Source organism: Buteo buteo, chromosome 9 (assembly GCF_964188355.1).
Source record: "Buteo buteo chromosome 9, bButBut1.hap1.1, whole genome shotgun sequence".
NCBI classification, from domain to species: Eukaryota; Metazoa; Chordata; class Aves; order Accipitriformes; family Accipitridae; genus Buteo; species Buteo buteo.
The window spans coordinates 46542201-46563984 of NC_134179.1; the positions used below are offsets into that span (position 1 = coordinate 46542201).

A 21784-nucleotide genomic window follows, 5' to 3' on the forward strand; every position below is an offset into this window, starting at 1 on the left:
GCGTGCCGCTCCCGCTCCTGCCACGGCGAGGCGGTGCAGGAAAAGGCATGGCTGATTGGCTCTGCCGTGTGACGTCGCCGCACGTATCTAATTTGCGTGCCAGCGCGGTGCATTGTGGGAGCTGCGGTATGGCCTCGGAAGTGCGTGGGAGGTGGCGGTGCCCCGCCCCCGCGCTGCCTGGCTCTGTTTATTGTTGTGGTTCCACAGTGTCTGGCCCTGCCCCCGCTGGCCAACCAGGGTGGTGAGGTTGATGAGTGGCAGGCGGGACTGCCAATAGTATCGTGCGGAGGGTGGGGGGGGCCGGCCGCTTTCGGTCCGCCATGTTAGGATCGTCGGACCGCCTGACAGGGCTTCCCTTGCCTCCTCAAGAGCGCGGCATGGAGCCGCAGGTGAACCTTCGTGTCACCTGCTGTGGGGAGACCCAAAGTTTCCTCGTGTCAGACTCGGCGCACACGACGTGGGCGGATGTGGAGGCCATGGTGAGCGCTGCCTGTCCCGTCCCTCCTCGCTACGGGAGGCCGAGCGGAGGGCCCGCTGCGGGGCAGTGCTGCCGTAGCCGCGGTTGCCGCAGCCGTGGGGACCCGTGTCAGTGAGGTGCTGGGAGTGTAAGCGCCTCTCTGAGGCCCCAGCATCTTCTCTCTCGTCTTCCTAGACTGTGTCCCCCATTTCACAGGCTGTTAGAACTGGTGTTTTATTTTGCTGCTGTCTCAGTTTTTCTTTTAGCGTTAACAGTAACTTTTATTTCTGTTTATGTACTTAGAGTGGCATGAAAAGCCTGTTTTGGATAAAGCTTCTTATGGGTCGCTTGTTTTTCTGTGTGAGCAGGTGTCCTTAGCTGCGTGCTTTGCTCTTTTCCACAGTTACGGATACTTGGTTTTGGCACTGTACCCCTATAAAGTACAGTCTGTTCCTCTTATTTCCCACTCTTTTATGCATTGAAGTAGATAAGGTGAAGTAGCACTTTTTTGTTGCTTATAGAATGTTTTCCTGCAGACTTATCTTTGCTGTCGGGTGTACCGAGTCACTAATATATTTTTGGTTTCTTGCTTCCTGGCATCTTGTTTGTGCTAGTTTGGATATAACTGTTTTTGTTACTGGGCCATGCATGTATAGGCAGTTGCTTATGAAGGTCTGTATATCATGCACTTGGTATATTGAAGAGTTTTTGTTTGGCTGTTTACTTCCAGTGCTATTTAGTGAAAATTCCTGTATGGGTTGAGGTTGAAATTGTGCAGTAAGGATTCCCTTGGTTATGTTGAAGCTGCAGTGATTTTTTTATTTATTTTTTTAAATTCTGTAGCAACTGTTCTGGTTTTTTTTTTTTTTTGCTTGCTCTCAAAGTTGCATTTTCAGAGATCTTGCCAGTATTTTATTTTCTTTCTTTCAGTTCTTTTTTTTAGCTAACGTATTCCAGTACCTTGTAGGAGGTTCTTGCATTGTAAATTATTCAAAGTTTAAACTGCATCATCTTCACTCATCATATTTAAGTCTTCTAGAAGAGGCACTAGTTCAGGCTTAAAATACTTGGTGGCAAGTAGACCGTGCAGGAATGTCTGAATTAGTCAGAATCCTACTTGCATCAAAGCTGGAAGCAGATTGCTATGTAAGCATGGTGCTGCCCTTCATCTTTAGTCTGAAAGTGAGGGTGTGTTTGTTCAGTTCAAGGTGTGGTGTTCTATTATAATAATGTTTCTCTAACCAAGGTAGAACCACTGGGTGTCTCTGCGCTGTGTTGTGTGACTTACTGTTTCAAGGTAGTATCAGTTAAACTGTGTCTTTCCTATGTTTTAATGTGTTACTAAACATTTGGTGTTCGTAAGGCATAACCCAATCTCTGGTTCTAGCTTGAGTTTTACAGGAACAATCTGTGGTGCTAGACAATATAGATACAGACCACAGTCTCTTCTTGACAAGCTGAGTTGGTTTTCTTGATGCACTCCGAAAATTAATTTGGGATATATCACTGGAAGAACCTGCCTGTAGCACATTCATTGCAGAGTGTTAAGTCCCAACCATCTGCTGTCTTGTAAGGCTCCTAGTAGTGTTCCTCTGTTAGGTCCAGGCTAGCAGAATGTCTTGGGTATATCAGTTTTTCAGAGAGAGTTTCTGTTAAGAAAAATATAGCTTGTGTAGGTAAATGATATAAAAATGCATGTGAGCCTCAAAGACTGTTACACAACATAGGGAAACAACAGCCTTCATTTATGGTTCATTTGATGCTGTTAGTTCTGCCCTATTAATGCAAAATACAAAATAGCTGCTCAGCTTTATTCTCCTAATTCTGATCTCTGTAATGGATTTATATGTTCAGATGTACAGTGCAACAGCCAGTGAGTAGCAGAATGAGATACTTCGCTCCTTTTAGTATTTGAATTAATCCTAGTTTCTCAAAACACAAGTAGGTTTGTGGAGAAAAGGCTGATCACCTGTGTGAGCTGTCTTCCCAGTACTTTTTAATGTAAAAATTGGCATCCGGTGATTGTTGGCTTTAGCCTCTGTATATTGCAGTGTTTGCTGTGACTGAGTTCATTAACCCTGAGCTAGTCCTCTTATAATGGAAAGGTTATTATTATTTATTTTGGGGTAAACATTAACTGGGGAAGGTGAAACATTAAAGAAATGAATTTTTTCTTTTCGTTATGGAAGGTTAGTAAAGGTTGGAGGCAAGGCACTGGGGAGAGTTGTTCAACTCCAGAGGAATGGATTTTGTAAAACTGTGTTTATTTCAACTGAGAAACTGAAGGGAGGGGTGGAAGGTTTAAAATATTTTTCCCTATTAATAATCATGCTTATTATGTCTCACTGTGGTTTTGTGTTCTTTTTTCTTACAGGTTAAAGTTTCATTTGACCTGGACAACATTCAGATCAAATACATTGATGAAGATGATGATGAGGTAAAATATCCGCCACCCCACCCTCCCAGCAGGTCTACCAAAATATGTCTGGTGTGAACCTTTCTGCCTCTTGATAATTTGTAGTGGGTCCTTGAGGAGTGTGTATTATGCAGATCAGAGGTGATTTTTTTTTTGCTCCTTGATAAGAAAATAGCTGTTAGTCTTGTGGTTTCACTCTTAATGTAGCATACTTATTTTAAAATAATATTTTTTTTAGAAGCTACTGCCTTTCTTTTTCCCACCCCGTAGAATCAGCCAGTGGTTCTATGTGCTCTGAGGGAGCAATGCTTCTGTTGAGGGACTCTTTTAGTTTTCATTTTATGAGAATAAGGTAGTTGTAACCATTTGTGTCTGCAGGCATGGTAAAGCCCTGTCTCTTCAATCTACGCTCCTTCCTCTGGAAAATGTAGGTCCCCTGTCATTAGCATATGTTTACTTAAGTGATCTGGTGTACTCAAATCCTCTGCTTGTTTTATGCAAATGCTATAATCTCCAAGCAGATTACTGTCTTGGAAAACAAATTGGTTACTTCTGGTTGTCCTTGCTGAGTAACTTCCAGCTTGGTGTAACCTCACCCTCTCATATTCTTTCTGTTTATCTAGAGATTTAGAGTAGAATTTAGCTCTCAAACAGAAGGTAACTTTTGCAAACTCAGTGTTCCACTACTTGGTTTGTAGCTCTACTAAATTGCAGAGATGGGGATCTTAGGGCGGGGAAAAAATAAAAACAAAGGAGAAATGTCAAGATGCTTGCAGCAGCATTTCAGGGAAAGACTCTCCCTGTATTTTCCAGCCTGCATCTATATAAATATATAGATGCATCTGTTGAAGTTCTTTTTCAAATACTAATAGAGTAAACATGGTTCAGAATCATGCAATGCTGTAGTGATTAAATAGCTTCTTGTATTAGTAACTTCTATATGAAAAATTAATAAATGAGCACCTGTGGAAGATGGGCTTGGCTTGTGTCTAAATCATGAAACACTTAACTGTTCTTTTGCTGAGCATTAAAAGCAACCGGATACAACATCTGTGTACTTTTATAGCAAACCCAGTGGTACTGGCTGCAGCTTACTTCCAGTAGATGAGACCACACTTGTTCTGGGTGCTAGTAGGTGCTAGAGACCTTGCTTATTGTGCAAATCTAGTAAAGGACATGGTCTACTCCAGAACACCACAACATCGATTAATGATTAAACATGGCAGCAATAACAAATATCTGCAGAAGTGGTATTTTGGAAACTCTGAATAAAAGTACATTTATTCTGAAAGCGTGTTAATTTTAAGAGAATCACAAAAATATATCAGTGGCTATTACTCACTATTATTTCTCTTTGCAGGTCTCTGTGAATAGCAAAGGTGAGCTGCTACTTTACTGAAGTGAAATCAGTAAACGGACCCCAACTGTTGTTCGTGTTTTTGGAGAAGCAGTTGAGAATGCTTGCTTTTTGATTTTTGCATTTTATGTATGGTGGGACATCAAATTCTTCCCAAAGCAAGGAGTTTTTGATCCATAGGAACAAATTGGAAATGACTAAATTAATGGAATGTGAAGTCTCTAGGCTGTGAGAGCATGTTTGCTTGTTGTCATGTATACAACTTCTTCTTTCAGTAGCACTATTTTAAAAGAATTTACAGAAGGTATGGGAGAAATTGCTTGATGTAAGGGTCCCTAAATACTGCGTGCTAAACTTATATCTGTTGTTTGAGACAGGGAAAATTCACATTTCTTTCTCTTTTTCTTTAGAGGAATATGAAGAAGCTCTGAAGGTAAATGCTCTCTGACTTTTTTTCAATATATTTATCCTTCTCCAATTAAAATTGGTGTAGCTGAGAAAAAAAAGCATTACCTGGCCCATGGAAATCAGAATAAATTGGTGTTATAGCTTTGGACACTAGCTTGAATGTTTTGCTACAATATTTTTTTCCATCTAGGCTAAGCTTGATTTGTATAAATTAGTTGAATAGACAGTTGTGATTCAGGGCCCTGAGCAGCCAATTCATTGGTTAAATGACTGGCTTTCTCAAACACTTAAATGGTAATCCCATGTTTGGAGATACTGGGCTCTAATGGGATCCCTTTAAAAATCTTGCCATGTAGACTCTATTGCCAGAGAGTACAACATTAAAACTTTAATTGGTATCAATGCTTAGTTACTTTATAAGCAGTTAATTTTACTTAGGCAAAACAAGAATTGCATTCCTTTAAATTTCAGTTGTACAATATTAACGCTTTCAGAACTTTTTGCTCATGGTCTGAATCTCAAATCTGATAATAATTTGAAAATAATGATAAATTAAAATCTACTGAAAGTTCCTGGACAGAATCTCTGTTGTTTACTGGCCCATATGAACAGTTTTATTGTAGATTGAAAAATTCCTGCAGAATATCTGCATAAGTATCCTTTTGCTTATAATAAACTTTGTAATAAGCATATTGTTAACCTTATAAGAAAGGCAGAATAGAATATCAGCTGACCGTACCTTGGCATTTCACCCAGTTTTTCTTTTTGTATGTGTTAGTCTTTCCCCAACCTCTCCAGTATAGTGTAGTGCTGTATTTTTACAGGATTTTGTATGTTGGTTGCAAGTGGAGTAAATACGGTGTGTGTGTACTGTTTATTTAGATTGCAGTTAGACAAGGAAATCAACTTCAGATGAATGTATATGAAGAAAACTCTTCTCTGAAAGAAACTTCGTATTCTTGTTCTTTGCAACTACATGAAAAAACTGTGACAGAAAAGTTGACACTTACTAAAGATGAGAAGAAACCTCTATTACACTATTCCATGCTAGCTCAGGGATTAGAGGAAGACATAAAAAATGAAAAGGAGCTGACAATTCAGGTAGGATGCAGAGCTGGATTAAATATTCATTAAAACAAAGAATTCATAAGTGTAATTCACTTTATAGGCTGATCGTCATCTTTACCCATACATAATGGGTATGTATGGGTAACTTCTTGAATTTGGAAGTTGGTCTTCATTTTCAGCTACCTGCACACCCATTGAAGCTGGCAAAATTGTTTGAATGTCTTCAAGAGGCTATTTTGATGCAGCATTTAGAAATACAGATTCTTTCATGTTTACCGTTCTTAAGTATTTTAATAAACAAAGCAGTTGGTCTCCTGAAGCTCTGATTGCTGTCTAGTAACTTCTGGTTGACTTGATTTCTTTGGCTTTGATGTATGATTATACTCAAATGCAAGTAAGGCAGAAATCTTTCAGGCAAATGTCAGTTGCTTCCTTGTGTTGCTTTTCCACTGTTCTCTGAAGAACTTGAAATATTTATTTTTTTTTGTAAAGACATTTGAGGGGAGAGCTATTTGAAAGTGGTTAACTTGCTGTATTGAGGTTTTTTTCGGCTTTGCACACTTAAGGTTTGTGACTTATTTTTGTGGTATGTTTTTCTGTTTGTTTTGTTTTTTTCCCCAGCAAAAGTTAAATTACACTAGAAAAGGAAGAACAAATGAAAATCCTCCAGAATGGTTTACTAGCTACTTGGAAACAGTAAGTGTATTTTCTTCTGAATTTTGGTATTCTTAAAGGAATACAGGCTGTGGGTGGAAAAGATACCTGTGATGCCTGACTTTCTATATCTGATTACACTTCCTCTCAGTACTTGTGACCAGGATCTTAAAGGGCATTTAGGCATCTAATCGCTTTGCTTTTGTGGTGATAAATGGAAACTAGAGGTCTAACTATGACTGTGCAGCATAGGTGTTACCTTAAAAAAAAAAAAAAAAGAAGTTTGATACATGCCACTTCTTGTGAAAAGTGGATTGTTTGGCTTATGCACTTGATTTGTTTGAGTGTAGTTTCAAGTACCTCCCATGATAGAATACTTGTTGCACTCCAGATGGTCCTAGGAACTTTAGGGCACTCATCATGAGAGAGAGCATGAAATACAATGTTGCTGTTGGAGACTCTTGTTTGACCAGTTTCAGTAGGGTAATACTTAAGGCTTCCTGGGATTTGAAGCATAGCATTTGATGACCTTGCTTTTCTTGATTGTTCAGTTTAAGAAAATACTTTGAGACCATTGAGTATAACCTATAGGTTAATAAGATGTGGGTGTTAACTTGTTTTGAACAGCTAATAAACATCACTGAGAAGCAATTAGATATGAATGCTAAGAATTAATTGACTAGTGAGTTCTTGAAACTAAAAGGTAGAGTGTACAATAGCATATGCGTTTAGCTTTAAGCTTTTTTTTTTCTAGAGCCTCCCTTCCTTTGCCACCTCTTTATGCAAACTAAAGATAGAGGAACTTAATAGTTGTATTTAGAACATCCCTGATGGACAAAATCAGGATTTAATAGTAGAGACTCCAGAGGGGTTTGTTGGGAGTTGTGTTAATTGTCTTGGAGATTAGTTTCCTTCCCTTCATGCAGCGTTATGGAAGAACCACCTTAATATTGTAAGCATGATATGATTTTTTATTTGCCTTGTCAAAAGCTGTGGGCTGGTATTTTCTAAAATGCAAATCCTCTTTGAGGAGTGTGATACTTGTTAAATTTCATCTGGAATGTGCTGGGTGGATGGGAAGTGGATTCTGAACTGCTTTATGACTTAGGGATTGGGAGACTTGGGACAATGTAATCCAACTTTTGAAGCTGCATGGGTGGGTCTCATCCATGGTTACTTTTTTCCAGTTCAGGGAACAAGTAGTTAAGGAAACTGTTGAGAAACTGGAACAGAAGCTCTATGAGAAGCTTGTTCATCACAGTCAGCCTCCGGATTTTTCCGAGAGCTCTATTACAGCAGCACCTCCAACTTCAGAGAGCCAACCAGGGAATGGCAACCAGTGTGACTGGCTGATCTCCTGCTGCAACTGCCAGGCCCGAATTGTTGGAGTTCGCTACCAGTGCAGGTAGAATATGATGAGAGATGGGAGCGTGGGAAACCTAACATGTAGGGTGTGTGAATGAGTCCGAGAACCTATCCTGGTGGTGTAGACTTCCAGATTTCTAATCTGCAGCATGCTGTACGTTTCAGAATGGCTAGTGTGTGTCTCACAAACAGCTTATATTCTCTGCCGTGGTCGCTAGACCTTATCTGCGTAAGAGCAAGATTAATACTGTTTTGAGAAAATGTGATTGTTAGTGAGAGAGTGTTTTTGAGTGCTTCATAGCACTCAAACACTCCTTTACCTTTTTTGCATATAACATGCAGTAATTGTAAAGGAGAATGTTTAGTTCAGTTAACGAAAGAAGAAAGCAAAACTTAAAACCACCAGTCTATAATAGTGCTCTATTTAGTTCTGACACTCAGTGAGACTAAGGCAGGTCATGGGGTTTTTTAATGATCTCACTGTTGTCAGTTTAATAATATGAAATAGGTCTTGCTGAGTGTCTTAAGTGAGGTGTCAAAAGTGAGGTTTTTATTTGAATGAGGCAATTGCTGTAAAAGTAAGTATTTTAGGACTAGGCAGCAGCAGTGAATGGAATGCCAACAGGGGTTTTTCTTTGTATGTTTATTTTTCTTGCCGGCAGGAGATGACAGTCTGTTTTTTAGCAGTCCTGTTCCTGCAGGACCAATCTGCTTTGCATCCCTGAATACTTTAGTTGACTTATCCTCTGTTTTCATAAGTATGATGCAGTTTCTGGCATTGGATTTCAGTATACTGTTTTATCCTTTATAGCAACAGTTGTTAGTCACTTGTGCTAAAGGAAGCATCAGGTTTTTTTCAAAGTGTATTCAAGAAGGAAGTGGGAACTATTACAGTTTTGCCAAGAAGAGAGGTACTGATCCAGATATTCCAAATGGCTCCAAATATTGATGTATAAGTGAGAGAACCAGCTTCTGTTTCACTCAGGCACTGCTTACAGTGGTAGTATGATACAGAGTTGTTTCTCTGCAGAAATGTAAGGATTAATTATCCTTCAGTGTCTCTTTCTAGTGCATTAATTCTTTGCCTGCCTTTTGGTAACCTTCTGCCTTTTCTGCTTTTCAGCCTTTGTCCAGCGTACAATATCTGTGAACAGTGTGAAGCAGGAACATATGCACATGATCCTAACCATGTCTTGTTAAAGCTGCGAAGACCTGTACTATGTATTGCTGAGAATTACGGCCTTGCAGAGTTTTCATCTCGCCTGCCTGCTACTCTGGAGCAAGTTAGGTAAATGGTAGTGCCTGTCAGTACCTGACAAGATTATCCTGATAGCAAAGTGGGAACACCTGTATTGGGGTTGATGTTCAGCTTTTAGATTTAGAGATAACAAGAAATGGAAATGGTATTCCAACTGTATTGTGCGTAGCTAAAAATAGCTAAGTACTAATAAATGGCCCAAGCCATGAATCTTACAATGTTTTTAATAACAAAGTAGAAAAGACAGAATTTTGTGTTTATAGGTGGGTAACAGACTTTGAGAGCTTGCTTTTTCTTTGAGTGTACTGTAATCTGCCTTCAAGTGTGCTCTTTCACTGATGCCATTCAAAATACCTTCACAAGCAACTATGAAGATGTTCTTAAAATTGTCTGGTATCCAGTCTAGAACCATAAGATATTTCCTGAAGTGTTCCCTTTGAGGCTAAGACTGTGTTGGCTAAAGCTAAATTCTAATCAATTTAGTGTATTGTAACAAGGTGGATATTCTCTCTGCAGGCTCCAGAAGCAGATGGACAAAAGATTTCTGAAGGCAGAAAAGCAAAGATTACGAGCAGAGAAGAAACAGCGGAAGGCAGAGGTCCGAGAGCTCAAAAAGCAGCTAAAACTGCACAGGAAAATTAATCTGTGGAACTCGGTCCATGTATTGGAAACTAATGGCTCACCTGCTCTGAAATCTGAGAGTCTCCAACCTAATACCTTCCTGTAAGTGATGTTGTTAGCTGAGTGTTTCTTAGTTGTGCTGTCTGACCTCTCATGATGGGACCAAGTTAAAGTAACAGGAGGAAGTTTATGAAATTACTGATTTAAAGTATCATTTGTCATTAGACTTCGAGAATTTTGTCTAAATGGCATTTGCAAGGTGGAGTGTTTCTACTTGGGAGGAAAGTAGGAGAAGAAAAAAAGCAACTGATGGTTATTACCAGAAACTTGTAGATTTATATAGATTTAGGTGGAAGGGGAATGCCTAGGTTTACATATATACACATGCATGTGCATACAGTGTAAATTAATGTTATTACCAGTTTTAAAAAAGTCTGTATCTTCCTGCTATATTAAGTGTCTCTGCATAAAGTCAAGTACATTCTGTGTGCTTATGTTCAGTGCCTTTTTTTTTTCTCTTAGGCTGAGGCTCATTAGACAGCAGCCTTTGCAGGCACCCACTTTGCATTTTCCATTCCCTTTTGGTTTTATGAATGTACAGGTGTAAAACTTGTATAGTTCTAGGGTTTTTTAATTCATCCCTTCCGTTTAGGGCATTCAAAAGTCAAATTAACATTAATCAGTTACTTAGATTTGTGGGGAGCTTGAAACAGCTATCTTTGCTTTCTTCTTGCTGAACAGGTGTGTTACAGGAACAAAACCAATGTTAATTTAGGTCTGAATTCTTTCTTTTAGCTCTTCTGAAGTTGGCATGCATATGAGCTGCTTCACCAGTCCTCTCTGAGTGTGCTCAAATTAACAGTAAAGCTTTGGATTAAATCTATTTTTGAGCCCCTTTCAAGCAAAAACCTGGTGTCTTACTGAAAAATGTTGCTTGTAAGGCCAAGTAAGACACTAGCACTTAGACCAGAGCACAATCTTTTTGCTTCAACATCATAAAAATGACTTCATTCTCTGGCAGAATAACATAGCCCAAAGTGTTGTCAGACTAAATCAAATCAAGTGAAGAACAGTGAGCTTTTTCTCTGTTAAGCCTGAGTTCTGTAATTGTAATAATATTCTTCCAAATAAGAAAATCTTGTTTCGATGTGTTTCTTTTTTCCTTAAGCAAAGTGAACGGCTATGTAGTGTTTAGGCTTAAGATGAAAACAGTAGCTAAAAAGTTAAGAATTTTGAAATGCTTCCAGAGGTAGAAAAAGAAAACAAACTAAATGGCTGCCTCCATGTTTAGCCAGTGAAATAGCAGCTGAATGACTTCCTCAGTTTGGTAGTGTTTTGGTGTATTTTGTTTATTTGTTTCCTCCCCCCAGTCCCAGGAGTCCTAGTCAACCCTTCCAAGCAGTTGTCCCAACACTTAGTGCGGTGTTTGTGGATGAGAATTTGCCAGATGGGACTCACTTGCAACCAGGAACAAAGTTTATCAAACACTGGCGAATGAAAAATACTGGCAACGTGGAATGGAGCTCAGACACAAAGGTATCTTGCCTTTGCTATTGCTTTTACACACTAAAATAGTTCTGGAAGATAATATTTGTATGCATTGGGAATCTGAATTCTCTGTCAGAACCTGTGTAGGATTTCATTTGACCTGTTAATTCACAAGCTGGGAATTCTGGAGCATAAGCTGTCTAGGCACTCTTTACAGCTGCAGACTATAGGAGGAAAGCAATCAAGATTAACATCACTGAACATGTGGTCTAGTGCTGTTATGATGTTGCAGTTCAACCTTGTTTACAACAGATGTGTTGCTTTTCTGACTTCAAAAAGCCTTTCTTCTGTGAGTGACTGTGTTCGTGTTGAAAGATGGGGGTACCTTACTTTGTGGTGATAGTGACTAATGTGAGAATGTTTACTAGCAGCCTCTCTTCTCTATGCCTACTATCTACAAGGCCTTTCAGCACAGGAACTTTAAGTGCTCCTTACTGCCTGCAGTTTGCAGAGAAGCTTGTGAAGTTAACTTTTGCTTTTTCTGTTGTACATTTCAGCTGAAACTTATGTGGGGAAATCTGACCTTGGCATCTTCTGAAAAAAAAGATGTGTTAGTGCCGTCTCTTCCATCTGGACAAGTAGGAACCGTTTCAGTTGAGTTTGTAGCTCCTAATATAGAAGGAACTTACACCTCTCACTGGAGACTGTCCCACAGAGGGGAACAGTTTGGGCCCAGGATCTGGTGCAGTATTGTTGTGGATCCCTCCCCAGCTACTGACTATCTAGAAAGCAACTGGAAGGATTCTGACTCCTGTCAGAAGGATAAAGCTTCCAGCACCAAACAGGCAAGTGACTAATTTGGTATTTGTGTCAGTTCTGAACTGCCTAATAGAAGGACCAATGTGCATTGTTTGGTGCAATGGTGTAGAGTCCCTAACTATATTGATTTCCAGGGGACTCTTTAGTTACTTGCTTCTAGTTTTTATTTTTAATAGTAAAGAAACAACTTTTATTGCATTTTTAAATTCTAAAATGGTCATTCTTTTTTGTCATTCTTTTTGACAGGCATGGGATTAGTTATGTGTGTTGCAGCTATTTGTCTAGTTTCTTTGATTGAACTGAAGCGCTGCGGGATTTATATTTATGTTAGATCTTGTCCTTTTGGCTCTCTTTCCAAGTTACTTGTGTTCTTATACACAAAATTCAGGCTTTACCTTTCATGTAATTATTTCCTGCCTGCCTAAGGGGACTCTGGGACATTACTTTTTTGCTTTTGCAGGATGCTTCCTTAAAGACAGAAGCAGGTGCTCAACTGATGGGTGAAATCATGGAGCAGGCTGAAATACCTCTGCCAACTATTCCTTTAAAGATCAAAAATCTGCCAAGTGAGAGAGAATTTTATATCCCATCAGTTGATCTCCTCACTGCACAGGTAAAGTGCTAAAATTCAGGTAGAGATAAAACAAACCACCTTGGGTTTGATATCTAGGTACATAGACATCCATAAGAATAAAAAGCTTCTGAGCTCTAAAATAACCACTGTATTTTTGGGAAGAGTATATTGCATTTTAAGTAGCAGAACTATTTTCTTAAATTAGTATTGGAGACTGTCATTATGTTGAAGGTATGCGCAGGACAGACTTAAGATTCTCAGAGTCACAGCGTTGGGTCTTTCTCTGGCCCCTAACAAGGGAGTACTTAGTTCTGCCTCTTGCTGCCCTAATTTGTGTACCATGTTCTATGATGTGAATGTACGTTATGGGAAAACTGCCCTCTGTCTGAGCTCATGTTGAGTAACTAAAAAAGTAGAGTTATTTGTTAGTTCCTGGGATCTGATGCTGGAAAGTACAGCATAGGATTCCATTTCAGCGTTTGCTGATGAAAACTGTGGTGTTTTTTTTTCTGTAGGATTTGCTGTCCTTTGAGCTGTTGGACATTAATATTGTGCAGGAATTGGAGCGAGTGCCACACAATACTCCTGTTGGTAAGGTTCTCCTATATCTGTGTGCTGTCTCTAGCAGAGAGAGCTATCCTTTGTATTTTTCAGTCTTGGCTTCTTTTCAGCTTCACATCCCCAAGACCATAAGATTCCAGACATTGAAGAAGGCTGCCATTTTCTTTGCTTAACCAGTGCCAGTGTAATGCTAAGCTAGCTGTTTATTTCACCAAATTATCTTGTAAGATAACTGGGTTTCTTCAGTCTCAGAAAAATGTGCTTTAAAAAAGGGTAACTTCTGAAAAGGTTGCCTCCTGGAGGAAGGAAGGTTCCTACTGCCTTAGTGCCAATTATCTTTGCTACCTTTGTTTTTCAGACATGACTCCCTGCATGTCCCCTTTGCCACATGAAAGCCCCTTGCTGGAGAAACCTGGCTTAGGTCAGATAGAGGAGGAGAATGAGGGGAGTGGATTTAAACTGGTGCCTGGTAAGCAGTAGTCATGGGAAGCTTGGGAGTGAGGGGGGGAGGATATTGTCACTTCTGTGCCTTCAGCAGACTTGATGTCTAAAAAGAATTCTAAGTCCTGTCTTTCCCTTTTGTGGAAAAACAAACAGTTGTTTGGCTCAAACCAGTAGTCTGATGTGTAATATATGTATGTCTGGAGCATAATATATGTAGAATTCAGAAATGCAAATTGTCCAACCACTAGAATTGTTGGGAGAATTAAGAATTTGCCCTTCATAGACTAGATTACACTCAAACACTTCAGGTGTGGCCCCCATATTTCTCAATTACTTTCACATTCAACTTGAACTGAATTCCCAAATCTTTCAATTTTTAAAAAGAATTAAGACATAGGGTCGATTTAGCCTTGGCTATCCTGAAAAATTCTTCTTGTCTTTCCTTGTGGTAGCGTTAAAATTATCTGTTGTGCTTCCCTTTCAAAGGAATGACGGAAGCCTGCTTTCCTGCAGATACTTGCAGACTGAAAGTGAAAGCTGAACATCCATTGAACCAGGAGGAAGGGGAAGAAGATATGAGTGGGACTCAGTTTGTCTGTGAAACTGTAATTCGATCTCTAACCCTGGATGCTGCACCTGACCATAAGCCCCCCCAAAAAAAGAAAATCCTCCAGAGTAAGTACTGTCTCTAGCTGGCTTCTGTGGCTTTACGTTTTTGCAGTCAGACATTGGCCACAAATTGCCCTGCACTGCAGGTGGTGACAAGCTTTAATTGTTTTTCCTGATTGTTTTATTAGACTCTTTACAAACATTGCAAGACACCTTCAGTTGCAGTATGATAAATGAAGAATCTTCTAGAATAAAAAGTAATTTCACTTCCAAAAAGGAAGCAAAGAGTCATCAGTCAGAGGCAATGACAGAAAATGACTGTGGTAAGTAAAATAGGTTTGAATTTAAGATAAAGCTGTAATAAAGGCTAAAAAAAAATTGGGTGTAAAAAGATCTGACACTGTTCTAGGAAATTGATCCTCATAAGGTCAAGAGAATCATTATTTTGTCAGAAAATGGATGTCAGTACTCTGAACAAGCAGCTAGTTTAAGAGCTGCTTTAAAAAAAGGCAAAACAGACATAAAGGTTCTAATTGGGTATTCGAATAAGTGCTCATATGTTAAACATGGCTGGTGTTTCCATATTTTGTACATGTAGCTTGAAGTCAGTGCTTTGAACTGTTTCTGATGCATGTAATTTAGAAGCTGGAAACTGCTATTTTAAGTTCTCAGTGTAGCTCTTATTCCTATTTTTATTATAAGCAGTATACATATATCAGCAGCCTATCTGCATAGGCTTAACAGTAAGATCTATTACTCCTTCACACTATACCCCCACCCTCCCCCCCAATATAAACCATTAATAGCAGTAGCAAAAGTTTACAGTTGTTTCTGAATACTCGCCTCTCATTTCTGGGACAATACTGTCTTTGCTGTTATCCATACAAAATGGATAGAGTGTTAATACTTAGCTTTTTTTTTTTTTCCTGTTAGGGGACCTTCCACTGTCTGATGAGAGACCAAGCCCCTGTAGTGATACTGGCAATTCTGATGAGGAGGAAGAAGGTGATGATAAAGATGATGTTCAAAGTCAAGGCTCCTCTGCTTCGTCAGAAGATTATATCATTATTCTCCCTGAGTGTTTTGACACCAGTCGTCCTTTAGGGGAGTCTATGTATAGTTCAGCTCTTTCTCAGCCCAGTTTGGAGAAGAGAGGAGAACCTGAAACAGGAGCAGAGAATCCAGAAGGGGGAAGCCAGCTGCAGATCCACAGTGTCAGTGATATGACAACCTCACAGACACTGGCTATAGTACCACTAACCCCAGAGATTGCAGACACCTTACCCCAGACACAAAGGTATACTTCTTGGACAAGAACAAAATGGTTATGTTAGTGTTGCTGTAGAATCTGCAATGCTGTGCTTAAGTTCGGTGTCCAAACAGAAATTGTTGCAACAAAAGTTTTGTCACATACTGGAGTGAATGTCCTAAAGCCTGTACTCACTGATTAGGTGAATGCAAGAGAGGGAAAGAAGGGAGCGTGTGAACCTTTTTTTTTTTTTTTTTTTTTTTGTCTGTTGATCTTGACCTACCTACATGTGTACATGTAGAATGAAAGTAGTAAAAGTAATTTTTTTTGCCTTACGTTCTCAGGAATCTTGCATCTCTTCAGAATCCTATCTTTCAAGAACCAAACATATCGGCATTGGAGAATATCTCTTCCACTCCTCATCATCAAATAAGAGAAGATATTGACGGTACTTAATGAAGGGTGCATCCTATTGTTATCACCTATTCCTTATGCCTAGTATTGCATTTGATGTCTTGTTATTCTTGAGGAGAGCAGAAATCTACCAAGTAGTGATTGTTTTTTCTCTGGTGTTGAAATTTTACTATATAGAAGATTTGCATAAAGAAATAATTGGCTTTGTGGATCAGTTAAGAGCATCTATTCATTAGAAGTGGTAGGAGGGTACTCAAAAGTATTTGTAGGCATCTAGAAAATTACCTTGTTCTGGAATTAATGAGCTATGTATTTAAACTGCTGTTAAAATGACTGGGAACTCAGACAGCAGTTCATCTCATGTTAAAGTGAACACCCACTGACTAATCAGCCAAATGACTTCTGAAATACTTTGGTTGTTTTGACTGCAGTGAGAATCTTGCATATCTAGTTTGTGTCTGGATAACTAAACTTGAAAGTATTAATTTTGGACTGAATCCCACTCCCATTTATGTACATGTTGCATCTCTTCAGCTTTTCATTAACTGGGCATGTTGATATGATATTTTCTTTTTTTCTTGCTTTTCTAGAACCTAGTGGCGAAGTCAGTCATGGACCAGGATCTTCTGGATTTCTAACTAGTAAACAGAAGTGCTCAGAATACCCAAGGTAATGAAACTGAAGCTGTGACTTCACAAATACTGTTTTAAACTAAGAACTGCTAAATTAGGCACCTAGGAAGAAGCACTCGCTTACAGATTTCATGTAGTCAATATTTTGGAGAAACGCCTCCCTTAAAGGAAACATATACTGAATTATATAATGCTATATTTTCATAAGATCTCGGTTTCTACTTAGGAAAGTGAAGGATGCAGAATTGGCAAGCAAAAGTGTATGAAGAGCTCAAGCTGAAACCTTCTAAAAATTCTGTGGTGTTTTTCTGGAAAATCTCAGGATTCTTAAAATAGGGATTTTGTAAGTTAGCTGCAAAGTTAAGCATCTTAAGACACTGAGGCTGAAGGAATAAGACAAAGCATTGAGCAGAATATTAAGTGACTTAAGAATTGATGGAAGACAAACGAAAGTTACTCTGACCTGAATGGATGTGTCATAGTATGCAGCTTTCATGTATAGATGTACTCTTCTGGGTGAGAATACTTAATTCTTTACAAAAGGTCATGTTATGGAAGCAAACTAAGGTACATTAGCATAAAACCATAATTTCATAGAAGGTATCAAGAACAAAAGAATAGGCTTCTTACATAGCTCAATTACTGAACAGCAGTGATTCCTTTGTATCATAGGTTGTTCTCTCCAACAAGAACTAAATCTCAGTTGTCACATCAACAGGGAGAGACTTGTGTTTCGCATGAAACAAACACTTGGCTTTAGTGACCCTAAAGTAATGCTTGACTTCTCCGCAGATACCCTCAAGGAAGCAGCATTGCAGGAGAACTAGTTAAAGGAGCTTTGTCGGTTGCTGCTTCTGCCTACAAAGCATTATTTGCTGGACCACCCATTATACAACAGGTAAATGTCTTTCCTGTATGCTCTGTGAGTTTCACAGAATGCCAACCTTAAAATTATAGGTGCATGTTTTATAAATGTATCAGTATTTTCTATAGGACTTCATGCAATAGTAAAATGTTAAGCTTGATGGCATCCCTTTGAAGTATGCTGCTCTACCAGCAGATAGGGAAATCAATACCATGGGGATAGAAGCATGTCTCTTACACCATCATGTAAGAGTAGTAATTCACCTTTAAGTGAACAGTGAAAGTGAATATAAACGGCTAATTGTGGACAAAAGGGCCCCTGTGCCTTAATTACATCCCAGTATAATGTAAGACCACTGCTTCAAATGGCAAAATTAAGTGATCGTTTTATAGCTTATTTCACTGTCTTTTGGTTTTCAGCAGCCTGCAGCTACAGAAGAGCACACTGCCACTCTTCTATCCAGTCTGTGTGAGATGGGATTCTGTGACAGGCAGTTAAACCTGCGACTGCTGAAGAAACACAACAATAATATGGTTCAAGTGGTAACTGAATTGCTTCAGATCACTAACAGTGACTGGTACAGCAGTAGATGCTGAACCTTCCTGGTGGAAGGAGGAATTGTCTTCATTGAGTAAACTCTCGTTAAACACTGCAACAGTAGCAGGCTGCTCCTCAGCTGCTTTCTGTTTGGAGGTGTGACTAAAACTTTGGCTTTTCTTTGAGCTTTTGACTTTTTTTCTCATGGAAATGTCAAACAGTGCTTGTCACAGCATCTTATGAATTGGAGACCAGAATTTCAACTGTTATTTGGACCTCATAGTTAAATGAGTAGTCTTTAAGTCTCTAATTTCATACAGAATCCTTTTATCAGGGAATCCTGTAGAATTACTTAAACCTCCACCCAGATAAGAACTTCCCCTTTGATTGTGTGTAAGAATTTTTTTTTTTTTTTTCTTTAGGCAGCTGGAAACTTGTTTTGTTGACCTTATAACAAGCTTTGGAATAGGAACCAATGTAAAATGCTGCTGTAAAATGTAGTCTTGCCTAATTTACAAGAGATGCCCCCAGCTAAAAAGTTGTTTATTCTGATACGATTTAGTAATTGATGTGTCCAATGCATGATAGTAATATAACAGACTTAAATCTTACAAATGAGTCTTAGAAGAAAAACATCGCTCATACATGAAAGCCATCTTGAACCATCAAACAACTTTTGAAAAGTCTGAAAGTGTAACCACTGTTAAACTGATAAATGCCAGGGAAGTCATTGTTTCTTGTAGCAGAATGAAGCAGGAGAGTGAATTTACCAGCAGCAATTGAACCAGCTCTAGTAATGATAGTGCAAAACATACCTCTAACAGGAAAATACAGCCTACGTAAAATATTTTGTTAAAAATGGAGTGTAAGAGTAGGAAGGGCCTTTCCAAGAATCTTTACAGGCTCTTTGTAAAAATGTTAAAAATTTGACCACTACCTTTTTTCAGTATAGTGCAAAACTTTTATTCTGTTAATACCACATAGAAGAATTGAAGAATGTATAGAAACCCAGACCTGAATTGGAGTACAAACTCTGGTAATGTTTAGGAATGGGCAGAGTGCTTGAGGTAGGGATTGTGTGACTTACGATTATAGTTTGAAAAATGCATTAACTTAAGGAGTTTTAAGTGTACAGTCTCCTGTGATGGTTCTAGCTGCTCCCATGTTTCCATAGACACTTCTGTAGGATTCATTTTTCTCACAAGATTTTGCTTTAGATGCCCATATTTAATTTGAAAATCTAAGAATTCCCTTCTATATGTGCTGAGAGAGATTTGATTCTGAAGAATCGCAAGAAACAAGCAACATATACTGCTGTGCAGTGGTGTATCCATAGATGACTTTTCAGAGTCCAGTCCCTCTGAAGGTGACAGCAGTGTTGGCTATGTTCTTACTTCTAAGCAAACTTTTTTCCTTGCTGCAGTAAGAGACCATTGATCCTAAAATATTTCATATTACTGCTGCTTCAAACTAAGGTGTTCCTGTTTTGTCACAATGTAGCTGAAGTAGTATCAGTATTGTGACTGACCAGGTGATGAGTAGTAGTAATTTTTTAAAAGATGTAATACCCTTAGAGATAAGATACCATTAAACTAATTGAAGAAAAAAAGTATCATACCATTTTTTTTGTTTTAAACCTATTTTTATAGATTGTGGAAGATATACTCTTTAAATGTTTATTTTGAAATACAGTAGAACTATTTTGCAGTGTTTCCCATCTCTCTGTATGCCAGTACAGCTGTCTGCTGTGGACCAGATAAAGATCTTTCTGTAACTTGAAACCAGTGTTTCCCCCCCCTTAATTTATGCATAGTTTTGAGTATCTTTTCGCTTATGCCTATGCTAGAATGAGGAGGAGGAAATGACATGGATGAAGTGCAGTAGCTGGTGAAATTTCTAAGCATAGTGTGGTTATCTGCTTTGATCTGGAATGCCCAGCAGGACACATGTTCTTTCTGTGTGTACCCTCATACTTGGAATGTTACTGTGTTCTATAAATTAGCAAAACACTAAGACGTTTGAGGAGGAACACTTCATTACAGACTGAAATGTGACGTGTGAAATGCCGTTTTCTCTAGGTGACTTTTTACTAGGGTTTAGATAATGTATGCTCAGGCTTAAGATCTGTTTCTGTTGGCTTTGTATATTTTGTTAATGGATGCATGGTATAATTTATCTTATATTCTATAGTGCAGATATGACCTCTGTATCTTATTTAGGGTGAGCACTTTAAAGTCAACTGTGATGAGGGGGAGGACCACCTCTTCCTCCGTCCTTACAATAAAACTCTTTATCCCTCCGGCTGTCCCTCGGGCTCTTGACAAGCGGCGGGCGGCGCCCGTGGTTGGCCCGGCCCGGCCCGCTCTGCTCTGCTCCCCCGGGCCGCCGCCGTCCCCGCTTCCGCCCGGAGCACGTGCCCTCGGCCCCGGCCGTGCCGCCCCGCGGCGCTTTCGGTTCCACTTCGCTGGGTGCGGGCGCTCGGTAAGCGGGAGTGGCCGGAGGGGCCCGGCAGCGCCCGCCCCGGACGGCGGGGCGGCTGCGGCCGGGATATGGGGGGCTGCCGGCGCCGCGCTCCCGGGGGCGCGAGGGGCAGCGCCCAGAGAAGCAGGCGGCGAAGGGCGGGGTCGAGCCGGGCCTGCGGGAGCCGGCGGTGGCCCTTGCGCCTGGGGTGCTCGGTGGTAGCAGGGCGCCGGTCGGTCCTTGTCGAAGCTCGCGTTCGTTACTGACTTTGGGTTCCGCTTCCCCTTGCGGGCCTCGGGACTCGCCCCGGTGGTACCAGAGTGGTGTGTGAGGCAGGGGGGTGGTAGGGGTTCGGTGAACCTGAAAGACTGCCTAAGGGCAGTACGTGAAGGGGTTAAACTTTTCCACCCACTGTGCCTTTCGCTTGGTCTCTCTGATACCCACTCATGACTTTCCTGGCTTTTGTCCCAGTTCTGTGAAAAGGTTGCCGCTCCTCCTCACTGCTTGTTTCTGAAAAGCTGGTAAACATTAACTGAGGGTGTAGGTAAAGCTGCAGCTTCGCTGCCTGAGGTCCTCAAGAGACTGCAGAGATGGGGACTTGTGGTACATTGTGGTACCATATAATGAGGCCCTTCCCGTGTTAGAAAAGCTGAGATCCTTCAGGCATCTTTGTCGTTCCTTTCCCTCTGCATGCCGCAAGAGGGTGGGGAACACTGAATTACCTTGAGCCTCCAAACAGTGTCTTGCAGAATTTCATAGTCTGGGGTACTGGGCTGCTGAAAGGTCCCTCTGTGGTCCTCCAGGGCTGAATGAGCAATCCTGCAGGCATGTCCACCTCTACTAGTTAAATGAGATCCTGATTCTTCCTTTGTCAGCAAGAACAGCAGCTGCCCCTGGGATCAGCCCATGTCCTGCTGTTGTGGCCTAGATTTGTGGACTGTGGAGTGAGCCCTATGCTCTGCAACTCTGTCATGGTGGCTCTCTACTGCCAGACAGTGATTTTCATCCCCAGTATGTTTTATAATAGGGCCCTGAGGAGTTATTCATGCAAAGCCTCTGGATCATCTGGGCAAATGTAGAAGCTGTGGTTTATCAAAGCTAAACATCCTACCTATATCTGAGTTGCTGAAACAAGACTGCCTAGAGGAAAGACTGGCACAGGTAGGAAACTGCATTCAGCTGATGTCTTTGTGATGAAAATACAGTTGCTCTTCCTCAGCTTGGTATCGTTAATGCTTTTGGGAGGATTACTAGGAACTGATGTAAAAATTTTTGATTGTCAGGAGCCTAGGAAAATGAGTTCAACTGTATTTTTAACTTTTAAAATAGACTAGATTCTATTATTTTATCTATTTTTAGATTCTGTTTGCACACTATTGTTTTTAGTCAGGCAACTGTTACTGTTAGTAACACTGTGCTTGATTGGGAATGCCAAGGCCTTGATGTTCAGGTGAGTTCCTTGTTGAATGTAGGTGAATAATGACCAGTCAAGAACTTGGCAGTTCTTCTGGGCTATGTTGTCATCTTG

General features: G+C 40.1%; 1 protein-coding gene across 6 annotated transcripts; it reads left to right on the forward strand.

Annotated features, from left to right (window-relative positions):
- Positions 1 to 157: 157 nt before the first annotated feature.
- Positions 158 to 20095, forward strand: NBR1 (NBR1 autophagy cargo receptor). 6 transcript variants are annotated; one of them, XM_075036656.1, is made up of 21 exons: positions 158 to 479; positions 2832 to 2894; positions 4234 to 4252; positions 4641 to 4663; positions 5521 to 5739; positions 6328 to 6402; positions 7548 to 7765; positions 8849 to 9013; positions 9500 to 9706; positions 10975 to 11140; positions 11650 to 11937; positions 12372 to 12524; positions 13001 to 13076; positions 13405 to 13515; positions 14004 to 14165; positions 14288 to 14422; positions 15033 to 15396; positions 15693 to 15796; positions 16353 to 16431; positions 17187 to 17292; positions 17682 to 20095. In XM_075036656.1, the coding sequence occupies exons 1-21, from the start codon at positions 321 to 323 to the stop codon at positions 17853 to 17855; spliced, it is 3066 nt and encodes a 1021-aa protein (XP_074892757.1). In that variant the 5' UTR covers positions 158 to 320; the 3' UTR covers positions 17856 to 20095. The 6 variants fall into 6 exon arrangements, with proteins under 6 accessions (XP_074892757.1, XP_074892752.1, XP_074892753.1 ...); XM_075036651.1 differs by having other exon boundaries at positions 159 to 479; positions 13977 to 14165; XM_075036652.1 differs by having other exon boundaries at positions 159 to 479; positions 17679 to 20095.
- The last annotated feature ends 1689 nt before the right edge of the window (positions 20096 to 21784 follow it).

What these genes read in the sequence shown, in the direction of transcription:
- NBR1 (XM_075036650.1), top strand. Translation starts at nt 321, where the DNA reads ATGTTAGGATCGTCGGACCGCCTGACAGGGCTTCCCTTGCCTCCTCAA. An exon ending in TTACTAGCTACTTGGAAACA is followed by an intron (nt 6,403 to 7,547) that starts GTAAGTGTATTT and finishes ACTTTTTTCCAG; the next exon opens with TTCAGGGAACAAGTAGTTAA. An exon ending in AAGCTTCCAGCACCAAACAG is followed by an intron (nt 11,938 to 12,371) that starts GCAAGTGACTAA and finishes TTGCTTTTGCAG; the next exon opens with GATGCTTCCTTAAAGACAGA.